The sequence below is a fragment of the Cottoperca gobio genome, chromosome 1 (assembly GCF_900634415.1).
Source record: "Cottoperca gobio chromosome 1, fCotGob3.1, whole genome shotgun sequence".
Taxonomy (NCBI): Eukaryota; Metazoa; Chordata; class Actinopteri; order Perciformes; family Bovichtidae; genus Cottoperca; species Cottoperca gobio.
The window spans coordinates 2,540,990-2,555,916 of record NC_041355.1 but is presented as its reverse complement, the minus strand read 5'-3'; the positions used below and the strand labels follow the sequence as shown (position 1 = coordinate 2,555,916).

The window sequence follows — 14,927 nt, the reverse complement described above, 5'->3', positions numbered from 1 at the left end:
GCAATTACCAGACAGATGTTAAACAGTTGAAATTAACATGTGTGATGTCTCTGTGCCTTTTGTTTCCATTTGATAGCCAGAAACATGTATTACCTGATCCTGCCCATGCAACTCTACTGTATAAATGACTTGTGTTTCTTGTTACTCTGGGTCAGATACTTGTTATCTGTCCTTTCAGCTGAAATTGATTTAGTTATGTTAAACACTTCTGACTTCATTAAATAACACCAAAGGTCTAACTTCTATATTTGTTCTTTTCTTGCCGGAAGGAGATTCATTTTTGAATTGCCACCACAAAAGGCATCTCATATGCGTGCGTTCTCATGAAATATTTTCTAAATGTTTCTCAACATTAAGGTGTCTTGTCATTTTTTCTTGAGTTTGCAGTCTTAAAATTGTTTTTAATACTAATTTAATTTTTTGTGCTTGTTTATTGGAGTGAATTTAATTTATTTTAACATGTATGTGTTCATTGTTGTCATTTTCAGAATGCAAAATTACATTTATTGTTGCATACATTTAGTTTTTCTTGTCAGTGCTGTGTTGCTCTGTGAAGCACTTTGGGCGGTATGTATGAATGTACTGTATGTATGAAAGGTGCAATATAAATGAAGTTGAGTTGAAGATTGTCTCTCACCTGTGTGGATTCTTTTATGATGAGACTGTCAATGCTGATTTCTTAGTGAATCCTTTCCCACACGTGTTGCAGGAATATGGCTTCTCTCCTTTGTGGGTTCTCATGTGGCGTGTCAAGCCATTATGAAATGTAAAAGCTTTCCCACATTTTTTGCATGCAAACGGCTTCTCACCTGTGTGGATTCTCAGATGACTCTTCAGTGATGATTGAAACTTAAAGTCTTTTCCACATGTGTCACATTTTAAAGGCTGTTTACCTGTGTGAGTATCACAGTGCATTCTCTGACAGGTGAGGGTTGTCTACATTGTTACTGTGACTTGTGCTTTCGTGATGTAGATTCTGTAGATTTGGCTCTGCAGTTCTAGTTGAGCCTGAGTCTCCATGCTTGCCTCCTTTCTGATCTTGGCTCTCAGCTACATGAGAGTTGTGAGAGAGGAGCTGGTGGTCACTTTCCTCATCAGTAGGAGTCAACATACAGGTATCCGTCTCCTGCTTCAGTACAAGCTGCTCTCCCTCCTGACTGGTGCAGAGTTCCTCCTGCTCCTCTATAATCTGTGGAGGCTCTGCGTCCTCTTGGTCCAGACTGGAGTTCCTCTCCTGAATACAGAGCTGCTGGTCAGAGAGGACCTCCTCCTCCTTACAGACATGTTGCTGTGGGAGCTCTGGAGGGACAGAGAACAAAAGGAATAGGATACTACTGCAGACATGCGAGCACATTAGTACCAGTAACGTAATCTATTAAAACACATGGGGTTAAATATACATACAATTCCTCTGTTTTGTGTTATTACGTTTTACACACCTATCCTGTGTAACTTTATTTCGGGTTTCCAAACGACATCCAGCAGTCTGCGCTGACGATGGATCTCTGCCTCGTACTCGACGACAGCTTCTTGGAAAACTCCGAATATTTCTTCAGCAACAGCATTTAGTCGCTCGTTGACAAACTCTCTCAAACACTCAACTGAAGACATTGTTGCTTAACTAGAAGTCAAATATTCATCCACGCAACAACTACAACCTCGTCTCCCTGCTAGTTTCATACATCCAGAGAGCTGAGCTAACGCTAATAGTGCCTGTACTGTTAACTTCCGCTGCATGGCTTCTTCTTCTTCTTCGTTGGTTTTACGGCAGGTTGTAACCAGTGTTAAGATGAATGACCGCCACCTACTGTGTTAGAGGGTGGACTAGACTAGAAGGGTAGAATCATCTATTCCTTAAATGAAAGAAAGAAGAAGAATACACTTCACCGTAAATTCAATTATATTGATAAACTCAGTTTATTTCAAATATTGGACTAGTCTCCCTAACCCAATGTCCAAACATGTTTAAGACTCAGTTCTTTCCCTCCAAGCTTCCTGATTTCTGTTTTTTGTGTTTCTCGTTCTCAATAGTATTTTTGAAAGTGAAAAATGACATGCTCCACTGATTCCTCTACTTGACAGTGCTCACATAATCCTGAGGGAGGTTTCCTTATGAAGTGCAGTGTTTTATTAAGTCTGGTATGTCCTACTCTCAGCCTTGTTAAGCTGTTCTCCTCTTTAGTGCTCCTTCCAGCTGTCCTCACAGTGAACACTTCTCGCTGTAATGCGTAAAGTTGTAGTCCTGTGTTTCCTGTATCCCAACTGTGTTGCCACTCCTTAATTATGCTTCTTTTGATTATTCCTTTGGCTTCAGATTTACTGAGTGGAATGTCCATGATTTCTTTATGTTTAAGAGCATGTTTGGCTAATGTGTCCACAATTACCTTAAGGGAGAAGTATCTTTGTAGTTGGATGTTGAATCTCAGAATGCCTTTGAATATTTGCCCAGTAATGCTTCATCAACTGTTTGCGTCTAATAGGTAATGACATTTCACCCATCTCAACCTGTAGAGCAGACACTGGAGTAGTTTAGAAAGCACCACAACAAAGTCTCAAACCTTGAGCTTGTACCACCTCCAACTTTTTTAATGAAGTTTTTGGAGCGGAACCATAAGAAACACACCCATAATCTAACACTGATATAATCAGCGATGATAAATATTTTTTATAACCTATCTGCTACATTACATCATTATTACATTACATTACATTACAGGTCATTAAGCAGACGCTCTTATCCAGAGCGACATACAGTGAACTAACTACAGGGAACAGTCCCCCTGGAGCAACTCAGGGTTAAGTACCTTGCTCAGGGGTACAAAGGTGGCAGCCCTGGTATTGTACTCACAATGATTTTGTGTTCTGTTTGGAAGCCTTACCACTAGACCACTAGGCCATCACCACCTAGCTAGCACGTGCTAGTTCCTCAATCTGATCTTGTTAGACATCTCATTACATTCAATATCTTTTTACACTTGTTGGTGTTTATCTTATGAATATGTTCACTCCATGTTAGCTCTGCATCCAACCACATACCTACAAATCTGAAAACTTTCACTCGTTCTATCCGTTGTCCATACATCTTTATCTGTGCATCAACCCCTCTTTTTCTGGTGAACAATACTGTTTTAGTTTTTCCTACTGAAAACTTGAATCCCCACAAATATGACCACTTTTCAACCACATTAACTGCCTCTTGTATTTTTCCCATATTATGATTGCTGTTCTTTCCTCTTTTCCACAAGGTCCCATCATCAGCAAACAATGATGTTAGAGCTATTGGCTTGTAGTTCATTGGACTGGATGGGTCCTGGCCTGTTTTCCTAATAGGAATAATCACTGCCTCTTTCCAACCCTTTGGTCATTTTCCCACTTTCTATACTTTGTTATAAAAACCTAGCAACCTCCTAGATACTAAATGTCCTAAATGTTTTCGCAGTACATACCAGATTTCATCCTTCCCAGGAGATGTTAGTCCCAAATAAGATATTGCTCTCTTAATTTCTTTCAAAAGTAGATAGAGCATCTGTTGTACTGTTCATATCATCTCTTTTCTTGATTATTATTATTCCAGGATGAGCTGCTCTGTTAATTTCCCTTCCTTTCTTGCCCTCTTCAGTGAAGTTATCTGACCTATGGATTTGAACGAGCGCTTTCGCTATCGACTCTGCCTTCTCTTCATCAGAAGGAGGTGGGGGTTTAGTTGTGGGACCCAAATGGTTCTCCTTCACAGGTTTCACTCGATACACGTGAAAAGTGGGTTGTACTCGCATGGACCGTAGTAATTGCAACCTCACCGCTACTCGGTTGATTACCCTGGAGATAAGGAATGGACCCACAAACCGTGGAGCCAACTTGCGAGACTCCACCTGTAACAGAAGGTCCTTGGTGGACAACCACAACTTAGGTCCCAGTGTATATCTGGGTGCAGGGATTCTCCTCTTATCAGCCATCCTCTTGTAGGTGGCTGAGCTGTGGAGGAGAGCTTGTCTTGCCCGACTCCACATCTGACGACAACGAAGAACCATGGCTTGGGCTGAGGGAACACTGGCCTCCAACTCCTAATCTGGAAACAGAGGTTACTGATACCCATACACAAACTGGAAAGGGGACAAACCAGAAGAAGAGACAGGTAAAGTATTATGGGCATACTCAACCCAGACTAAGTGCTTGCTCCAGGTTGTGGGGTTCTGGGAGATGGGAGAAGTCTCTAACTCCTGATTCAGCCTCTCAGACTGTCCGTTGGATTGTGGTTGGTATCCAGACGTAAAGCGGACCTTAGCTCCCAGAAGCTCACAAAAATCCTTTCAAAAACGAGAAACGAATTGAGGACCTCGATCGGACACCACATCTTTCGGGAAACCATCGATCCGGAACACCTGAGAGAGAAGTACCGCCGGCGTCTCTTTTGCCGTAGAAGACCCAATGGCGGTTTACGTGAGTACTTGTTGCGTGCACATACTGGACAGGCCGCCACATACTCCCTGACCGCCTTCTCCATGGATGGCGACCAGAAACGCTGCCGGATGACAAACAGGGTCCTCTGAATTCGGGATGACAGGAGACATCTCTCAGTGGATGGCTGCACACCACTTGAAACTCAACCTTGACAAGTCCTAACAGCTTTTCCCATCCAAGACCTTACCATCAACATCGGCTCCTGGGTTGTTTCCCTGACTTTAACTGCAATGAATCTGGGTGAGACACTGGACGACCAACTGTCCTTCAGTGCCAACATCGCTGCAACATCCCGCTCCTGCAGACACACTCTGTACAACATCGGGAGGATTCGTCCCCGACTGACTCAGAATGTGACGCATGTTCTTGTCCAGGCTCTTGTCATCTCATTTGGCTTTTTTTAAGCTATTGTACTGCATTTAAATAATTAAATCAATTTGAAGCTAATGTACTTAGAATATTCTTGTTGTTCGGAGTTGTATCCTCATGATTGTTTGCACTTATTGTAAGTCGTTTTGGACAAAAGTGACAGCTAAATTAACTGTAATGTAATAGGGGATGGCAGACCGTGGTGGTGGTTCCCCTATTCAAAAAGGGGGACCAGAGAGTGTGTGCCAACTACAGGGGTATCACACTTCTCAACCTCCCTGGTAAAGTCTACTCCAAGCTGCTGGAAAGGAGTGTTCGGCCGATAGTCGAACCTCCCATTGAAGAGGTGCAATGCGGATTCCGTCCTGGTCATGGAACAACGGACCAACTCTTCACTCTCGGATCCAAGGATCCTGGAGAGGGCCTGGGAGTACGTCCATCCGGTCTACATGTGTTTTGTGGATCTGGAGAAGGCGTATGACCGGGTCCCCCGCGTGTTACTGTGGGAGAGGCTGCGGGAGTATGGCGGGAGTATGGGGTGAGGGGGTCACTTCGGAGGGCCATCTAATCCCTGTACGCCCAAAGCGAGAGTTGTGTCCGGATACTCGGAAGTCGGACTCGTTCCCAGTGAATGTTGGCCTCCGCCAGGGCTGCGCTTTATCACCAATCCTGTTTGTGATTTTCATGCATAGAAAATCGAGACGTAGTCGTGGAAGACAGGGGTTGCAGTTCGGTGGCCTGAGGATCTCATCGCTTCTCTTTGTAGATGATGTGGTCCTTATGGCATCATCAGTCTGTGACCTTCAGCAGTCACTGGATCAGTTCGCCGCCGAGTGTGAAGCGGTTGGGATGAAGATCAGCACCTCAAAATCTGAGGCCATGGCTCTCAGCAGGAAACCGGTGGATTGCCTTTTCCGGCTAGGGAATGAGCCCTTACCCCAAGTGAAGTAGTTCAAGTACCTCGGGGTCTTATTCACGAGTGTGGGGAAGAACGAGCGAGAGATTGGCCGGAGAATCGGAGCAGCGGGGGCGGTACCGCATTCTCTTTAACGCACCGTTGTGACGAAAAGAGAGGTGAACCAGAAGGCAAAGCTTTCGATCTACCGATCGATCTTCGTTCCTACCCTCACCTATGGTCATGAAGGCTGGGTCACCGAAGAACGAGATCACGGGTACAAGCGGGGCTGAAATGGGTTTTCTCAGACGGGTGGCTGATGTCTCCCTTAGAGATAGGGTGAGAAGTTCAGTAATCCGTGAGAGAATCTGAGTAAAGTCGCTGCTCCTTTACGTTGAAAGGAGCCAGTTGAGGTGGTTCGGGCATCTAGTAAGGATGCCAACTGGGCGCCTCCCTCGGGAGGTGTTCCAGGCACATTCAGACTTCGGGGAAGACCCAGGACTCGGTGGAGAGATTTTATCTCCTCACTGGCCTGGGAACGCCTCGGGATCCCCCAGTCGGAGCTGGCGGATGTGGCCCGGAGAAGGGAAGTTTAGGGTTCCTTACTGGAGCTGCTGCCCCCGCGACCCGACTCTGGATAAGTGGTAGACGATGGATGGATAATATAATGTATCAATTATAACAGCACAATGATCTGACAGACAAGCATCAATTATTTCCATTTTGCAGATCAGAAAACCAGACGATAACACTAGGTCAACTGAGGGCCTAGGTTATGAGTAGGTCCAGTGGAAAGCAGAGCAAGATTTAAAGACTCAACCAGATGCATAAGTTCACTTACAAGAGGCTTAGCAGGACAGCAGACATGAATATTAAAATCTCCAAGAATCAGAAGTCGATCAAAGTTGTGTATAGTGTTTAAGAGGAAGTCCGCAAATTGAGTGACAAAGTCTTATGTATTTAGACTGTTTTAATTAATTGCACCTCAAAGCTTGGGAAATGATCAGCGTTCAGTATGCGGCAGTTAAAATGTTTCTTAAACACAGCGGCTACACCCCCTTCCGCGGCTGGAGGGTCTAGATCTGAAAAAGTTATAATCGTTGGAAAAGAGTTCAACAAGTGGAACAAGATCACCAGCATTAAGCCCGAATTCTGTCACCAGTAAGAAATAAGCAAGAGGATAAAAGTCTTATTGGATATGGAATTTACGTTGATGAGCACCACTTTGACTGGGATATAAATATAATCCGTCAACAGCTTGCACCACAGAGGGCGGAGATTCCAGAGAGTACACACTGGAAATTACTAACTAATAAAAAGTATTAAATCAATGTACGCTCTGAGAGGGCTAGAAAGCCTCTCTAAACCAGCGGTGCTGGTCTACCAGCTAGTTCCCATTAATGATGCTGGTCCATCAGCATGCTGTTGCTGGTGAAGCTGAATTACCATTTTAGCTCATTTCTCTGTACATAAATATGCAGCCAGTACTTACATGGCCCGTGTAGTTGTAACTTCTTTGATTGTGTATTTCTATGTATAAAATAAGTGAAATACAAGAGAACTGAAATAGAAATTAGGCGAGAGATTTAAAGGAGATCTTTAAGGGAAGTAAATACATTTATTGTAATTACTTGGCATGAAATACAACACATACCATTATCTCCATGTTCATACAAATGCATTTACAAAAACAAATTAAAACTGTAAAAACAAATAAGAAAATATTAAAGAACGTTAACATTTGATTGGTATACTTTTTTTTTTAATTACTTGATAGCATCTCTTCAAGACAATGTATACACACATTCATTATTTACAAACCGTAAAATGTGATGCACCATTCTACCTTGGTAACAAACATGTGTGATATGAATACGTTCTCCTTAAGCTTCTATATCTTCTGGCCTTTCCAGCAATAATGTTAGTCAGTCTTCAAACAATATGCAGCAGAATAACAAATTATATAAACAGTGTTGCTACAATCAGCCATGCAATCCAATAACCCAAAAAAAACATACAATCTTCCTCTAACGAAGAAATAACCTCAGTGACCTCATTGCTGAGGTAGTGTGTAGAAATAGTGTGTGATCCAACACTTATTACAGAGTGTAACCCTGAAGTCAAGAGTGTCAAACTCCTTTTAGTTCCACCCGTTACTCTTTAATCTCTGGAACCTCTGTGCTGCAGTGCTGCACCTCCCCCACCTCCCCCCCATGTGCTTTCTCATGACGACTTTCAAGGTATCATTAGACTGGATTTTCTTTTTGCATGTTGTACAAGAATATGGCTTCTCACCTGTGTGGGTTCTTATACGTCTCTCTCGTGATGATTTATACTTAGTCTTTTCCACATGTGTCACATTTGAAAGGCTGTTTACCTGTGTGAGTATCACAGTGCATCTCTGACAGGTGAGGGTTGTCTACATTGTTACTGTGACTTGTGCTTTCGTGATGTAGATTCTGTTCATTTGGCTCTGCAGTTCTAGTTGAGCCTGAGTCTCCATGCTTGCCTCCTTTCTGATCTTGGCTCTCAGCTACATGAGAGTTGTGAGAGAGGAGCTGGTGGTCACTTTCCTCATCAGTAGGAGTCAACATAAAAAGGTATCAGTCTCCTGCTTCAGTACAAGCTGCTCTCCCTCCTGACTGGTGCAGAGTTCCTCCTGCTCCTCTTTAATCTGTGGAGGCTCTGGGTCCTCTTGGTCCAGACTGGAGTTCCTCTCCTGAATACAGAGCTGCTGGTCAGAGAGGACCTCCTGATCCTTACAGACATGTTGCTGTGGGAGCTCTGGAGGGACAGAGAACAAAAGGAATAGAATACTACTGTGGTGGCAAAGTAAAAGAATGCAGACAACGGAGCAAATTAATACCAGTTCATATTTAAACACATGGAATTATATATAAATCTAATTCCTTTGTTTGTTATCAAACTTATAAAAGTTGTACACACAGTCGAGGAAGAGGACGCAAACATTAGAGCTAGAATGGAAGAAGAGCATGTAGCTCTACAGAAGACTCTGGAGGACAAACGGATGAAAATACAGCATTTGGAAGCATTGAAAAGTCTCAATGCAGCACAAGCAAGGATGTGGGTGTATGACCAAGAAGATTCCATAAAAGAGTGGAAAGACATGCTGAAGAATGAGATGGGGGTAAATGACCAAGTGCGGACTCCCACAAGGCCTGTTCCACAAGCTGTGGTCACCTCCTGAAATGAAAGCACAGTAGAGTTGGTGAAGACACTAGCAGGTGCTTTAACTGCCAGTAGAGTTCCAGTTCCTGAAGCTTCGGTATTCAGTGCGAATCCATTGAAATATAACGACTGGAAACTCTCCTTTGAAACTCTGATTGATCATAAAGGAATTCAAGATAAAGAGAAACTATACTACCTTCATAGATATGTAAGTGGACAAGCACAGAAAGCAATCGATGGCTATTTTCTACTCGGAACTGAATCTGCCTATGTTGCAGCAAGGGAGATTTTGGAGGAGCGATATAGTAATCCTTTTACAATTGCGAAGTCCTACCGAGACAAGCTCCATGCGTGGCCCAAAATAGGGTCTAAGGATAGCTTTGAGCTAAGAGAGTTTGGTGATTTTCTCCGTAGTTGTGAGGCTGCCATGGTCCACATCAAGGCATTGGAAATCTTAAATGACTGTAATGAAAACAGGCAAATACTTTCAAAGATACCGGATTGGCTAACTGCGAGATGGAACTGCAAGGTTATTGAAGTACAAGAAGAGATGAACCAATTCCCCTCCTTCAGCCAATTTGTCAAATTTCTGACAAGAGAAGCAAAAATTGCCTGCAACCCTATCACATCACTGCAGTCACTGAAACGGAAAAAACAAAAGTCCAAAGACGGCAAAGCTTTGGAGCAAAGGCACTGACCACAAGCTCCTATGAAAAGACTTTTGTTACGTGCATTTTCTGTAAGTCTATTGTAAGTCTAGTCCCAATCGGGCATATGTTGCACAAATGCAGGATGTTCATGGAGCAAACAATTACAGATCGAATTAAATTCATTCAAGCTGAAAAGCTATGTTTTGGTTGTCTCAGGACTGGTCATCACTCAAAGAGCTGTAGTAGTAGGAGTGTTTGTGACGCGTGCTGCAAAAGGCATCCTACCTGTTTGCACGAGGATCGAACCAAAGAACATTGACCACCAAAGGCTAATCAAAAGCTAAGTACAACTCAAAGGTACACAGAAAGACCTCAATCAACACAACACGAAGAAATGACCAAAGCCGCTACTTCAAATAGAGTAATTTGTGATGAAGTTAACACACAAACGGCTGCTATAGTTCCGGTCTGGCTTTCATCCACAACGCAACCAGCAGAAGAAATTCTTGTATATGCACGGCTGGATTCTCAAAGTGACACAACCTTTGTGCTTCGTGAAGTAGCTGAGGCTTTGGAAGCAGACAAAGTACCAGTCAAGCTCAAGCTCTCTACTATGACCTCAAGGTCCACAGTAGTAAGCTCCCAAAGAGTAAATCACCTACAAGTTAGAGGCTTTTACTCCGGTAAGAAGATCCCTTTACCACTGGTCTACACACGTGAGTTTATTCCAGCCAACAGAACTCACATACCAACAGACGGAACTGCAAGAGTTTTGTCCCATCTAGAGCATCTTCAAGAAGAGATTGCCCCTCTGCAAGACTGTGAAGTAGGTCTGCTCATTGGTTACAATTGCTCACAAGCCTTACTTCCAAGAGAAGTATCTGGCAAAGAATGTCAGCCTTGATAGATTATTATTGGCCATGGGAATCCCTGTGTAAATTATGGCGACGCCACTGGAATCAGCAATCGTATAGTAGTGAAACAAGTGACACCAGAGGTGGAACCTTCTCTCAATCTCAAAAATGAAATACACTATGTGAGCCGACTCAAAGTCCCTCAGACATATTAAGAGTCCTTGAATCAGACTTCTCAGAAAGGATTGGAGAAGATGATCCTGTTTCCCAAGAAGATCTCAAGTGTCAACGTTAAGAGAGAGCATCACACACAAAGAAAATGGCCACTATGAGATGCCATTACCGTTTAAAGGGGAAAGACCGAAATTACCGGACAACAAGACATGTGCGATACACCGCCTGAATAATCTTAAAAAGGAGACTGAAGAAAGATCCAAAGTACTACAAGGACTACGTAAACTTTATGGATGACATCATTTCACGTGGAAATGCAGAGAAGGTCCCTGAAGAAGAAATTGATAAAGATACGGCTTGGTACATTCCTCATCATGGAATTTATCATCCACAGAAAGCAGGAAAAATACGTGTAGTATTTGACTGTTCTGCTAAGTATCAAGAGACATCCCTCAACGACCATCTGCTCATCGGTCCTGACTTAAACACATTGGTGGATGTTTTGTGCCGCTTTCGACAAGATTCCATTGCAGCCATGTGTGATGTTGAAAGAATGTTCCACCAGTTTCAAGTGAAAAGGGAAGATCAAGATTATTTAAGATTCCTACGGTGGGAGAGTGGCAACTTGGAAAACAATACCTCAATCTACAGAATGAAGGTCCATTTGTTTGGAGCAGCCTCGTCTCCTGGCTGTGCCAACTTCGGCCTTAAACATCTGGCAGCACAAGGCCAAGGTCAGTTTAGTGAAGATGCCATTCGCTTCATTCGAAGAAATGTTTACGTCGACGATGGTTTGGCGAGCTTTCAAACTGAGAAGAAAGCCATCGAACTGAAAGAAGCCAGAGAACTTTGCCACACTGGAAAGCTAAGACTCCACAAGTTTGTTTCGAACAGTGAGAATGTGATGGAAACCATCCCAGAAGAAGAACGCACCACAACCAAAGATTTTAACATGGCCTTGACTTCACCGCATATGGAGAGAGCTTTAGGAGTAGAGTGGTGCATCACATCAGACTCTTTCAAATTCAGAGTGCAAGTAAAACTTAATCCTCTAACAAGAAGAGGTGTACTCTCTACAGTAGCGTCTGTTTATGATCTCTTGGGTTTCATGGCACCTTTCGTCCTTTTGGGTAAACAAATACTCCAGCAAATGTGCTGAGACAAGATCGGCTGGGATGAGGAACTTCCGGAAAAACTAAGGCCTCAGTGGGAGTTCTGGGTCAGAGACCTAACCAATCTGGCAGAAATATAAATAAAAAGATGCTTCGTACCATCAAGTTTCGGCAATGTCAAGACATATGAGCTGCACCACTTTGCGGACGCAAGTGTCTCTGGATACGGAGAATGTACTTACCTGCGTGTCATCAACGAATTAGATGAAGTCCATTGTAGTCTGGTAATAGGAAAGTCAAGAGTTTCACCAACCAAGGTTACAACTATACCAAGACTTGAACTCTCGGCCGCAGTTGTTGCAGTCCGAATCAGCGACATGCTCCGGAAGGAACTAGAAATCCAAGGTTTAAAAGAGTTCTTTTTGGACGGATTCCACAATTGTTCTTGGATATACAAACAATGATGTTAGAAGGTTTCAAGTCTTTGTAGCAAACCGCATACAGAGAATCAAGTCAAATACAAAGCCTGAACAATGGGCTTACATTGCCTCTGAAAACAATCCTGCAGATCATGCCTCTCGAGGTTTGACTGCAGAGCAACTTCAGACCTCCAACTGGTTAAGTGGACCAAAGTTTCTTTGGCAAAAAGAACTACCTGACAGAGAACACAAGGTGGGAGAAATCAAGGAGGATGATCCTGAACTTCGCAAGGCGGTTGAGTGTAACACTAAGGCAAAGGAAGACAGATCATTAATAGATCGCCTATAGAAATTCTCTGATTGGTCAAGGACAGTAAGAGCAATTGGTAGATTGAAAAGGCATGACAAATAATTCCACGGTTCAAAGGAAAGAACCAACAAATGTACAAGTATAGAAGCAGAACTTGTTATTATCAAGTTAGTGCAAGAAGAAGCATTCTCAGATGAGATAAAGAGATTAAAACAAAAGAAGCAAAGACATTAATCTGTACAAGTTGAATGCATTTGTTGCCGAAGATGGTATCGTAAGAGTGGGAGGACGCTTAAGTCAAGCCTCATTGCACCCACACGTAAAGCACCCTACAAAATTACATTTATTGTTGCATACATTTATTTGTTCTTGTCTGTGCTGTGTTGCTCTGTGAAGCACTTTGGGCGCTATGTATGAATGTACTGTATGTATGAAAGGTGCAATATAAATGAAGTTGAGTTGAATATTGTTTCTCACCTGTGTGGATTCTTGTATGATGAGACGTCAATGCTGATTTCCAAGTGAAACTTTTCCCACACGTGTTGCAGGAATATGGCTTCTCCCCTGTGTGGGTTCTCATGTGGCATGTCAAGCCACCACGAAATCTAAAAGCTTTCCCACATGTTTTGCAAGAATATGGCTTCTCACCTGTGTGGATTCTTATATGATAGTTCAATGATGATTTCTCAATAAATTTTTTCTCACATATTTTGCAAGAATATGGCTTCTCACCTGTGTGGATTCTTATATGACAGTTCAATGCTGATTTCCTAATAAATCCCTTCCCACATGTTTTGCATGCAAACGGCTTCTCACCTGTGTGGATTCTTATATGACAGTTCAATGATGATTTCTCAATAAATTTTTTCTCACATATTTTGCAAGAATATGGCTTCTCACCTGTGTGGATTCTTATATGACAGTTCAATGATGATTTCTCAATAAATTTTTTCTCACATATTTTGCAAGAATATGGCTTCTCACCTGTGTGGATTCTCGTGTGGATTGTCAAGTGACTATTATTTCTGAAAGCTTTCCCACATGTTTTGCATGCAAACAGCTTCTCACCTGTGTGGGTTCTTATATGACAGTTCAATGATGATTTCTCAATAAATTTTTTCTCACATATTTTGCAAGAATATGGCATCTCATCTGTGTGGATTCTCATGTGCTGTTTCAAGTGATCATTAAGTCTAAAAGCTTTCTCACATATTTTGCATGCAAACGGCCTCTCACCTGTGTGGATTCTCAGATGTTTCTCTAGTAATGATTTAATCTTAAAGTCTTTACCACATGTGTCACATTTGAAAGGCAGTTTACCTGTGTGAGTATCACAGTGCATCTCTGACAGGTGAGGGTTGTCTACATTGTTACTGTGACTTGTGCTTTCGTGATGTAGATTCTGTTCATTTGGCTCTGCAGTTCTAGTTGAGCCTGAGTCTCCATGCTTGCCTCCTTTCTGATCTTGGCTCTCAGCTACATGAGAGTTGTGAGAGAGGAGCTGGTGGTCACTTTCCTCATCAGTAGGAGTCAACATAAAGGTATCAGTCTCCTGCTTCAGTACAAGCTGCTCTCCCTCCTGACTGGTGCAGAGTTCCTCCTGCTCCTCTTTAATCTGTGGAGGCTCTGGGTCCTCTTGGTCCAGACTGGAGTTCCTCTCCTGAATACAGAGCTGCTGGTCAGAGAGGACCTCCTCCTCCTTACAGACATGTTGCTGTGGGAGCTCTGGAGGGACAGAGAACAAAAGGATCAGGATATTACTGCAGACATGCGAGCAAATTAGTACCAGTAACCTAACCTATTAAAACACATGGGGTTAAATATACATACAATTCCTCTGTTTTGTGTTATTACGTTTTACTCACCTATCCTGTGTAACTTTATTTCGGGTTTCCAAACGACATCCAGCAGTCTGCGCTGACGATGGATCTCTGCCTCGTACTCGACGACAGCTTCTTGGAAAACTCCGAATATTTCTTCAGCAACAGCATTTAGTCGCTGGTTGACAAACTCTCTCAAACACTCAACTGAAGACATTGTTGCTTAACTAGAAGTCAAATATTCATCCACGCAACGACTACAACCTCGTCTCCCTGCTAGTTTCATACATCCAGAGAGCTGAGCTAACGCTAATAGTGCCTGTACTGTTAACTTCCGCTGCATGGCTTCTTCTTCTTCTTCGTTGGTTTTACGGCAGGTTGTAACCAGTGTTAAGATGAATTACCGCCACCTACTGTGTTAGAGGATGGACTAGACTAGAAGGGTAGAATCATCTATTCCTTAAATGAAAGAAAGAAGAAGAATACACTTCACCGTAAATTCAATTATATTGATAAACTCAGTTTATTTCAAATATTGGACTAGTCTCCCTAACCCAATGTCCAAACATGTTTAAGACTCAGTTCTTTCCCTCCAAGCTTCCTGATTTCTGTTTTTTGTGTTTCTCGTTCTCAACAGTATTTTTGAAAGTGAAAAATGACATGCTCCACTGATTCCT

The 14,927-nt window shown here is 42.7% G+C and overlaps 1 protein-coding gene across 1 annotated transcript; it reads right to left on the bottom strand.

The window, feature by feature from the left end:
• Positions 1 to 8,058: 8,058 nt before the first annotated feature.
• LOC115007141 (gastrula zinc finger protein XlCGF17.1-like) lies at positions 8,059 to 13,980 on the bottom strand. The gene is made up of 4 exons (XM_029429859.1): positions 13,415 to 13,980; positions 12,908 to 13,330; positions 8,453 to 8,506; positions 8,059 to 8,063 (listed from the first exon to the last, which is right to left on the bottom strand). Exons 1-4 carry the CDS (start codon positions 13,965 to 13,967, stop codon positions 8,059 to 8,061), a joined length of 1,035 nt encoding a protein of 344 aa, XP_029285719.1. The 5' UTR covers positions 13,968 to 13,980.
• Positions 13,981 to 14,927: the final 947 nt, after the last annotated feature.

Coding starts and splice junctions, on each gene's coding strand:
- LOC115007141 (XM_029429859.1), bottom strand. CDS start 13,967: ATGTTGACTCCTACTGATGAGGAAAGTGACCACCAGCTCCTCTCTCAC. Junction 13,331..13,414: donor CCACACGAGAATCCACACAG/GTGAGAAGCCAT, acceptor GAATCCACACAG/GTGAGAAGCCATATTCTTGC. Junction 8,507..12,907: donor TCATACAAGAATCCACACAG/GTGAGAAACAAT, acceptor CTGTCCCTCCAG/AGCTCCCACAGCAACATGTC.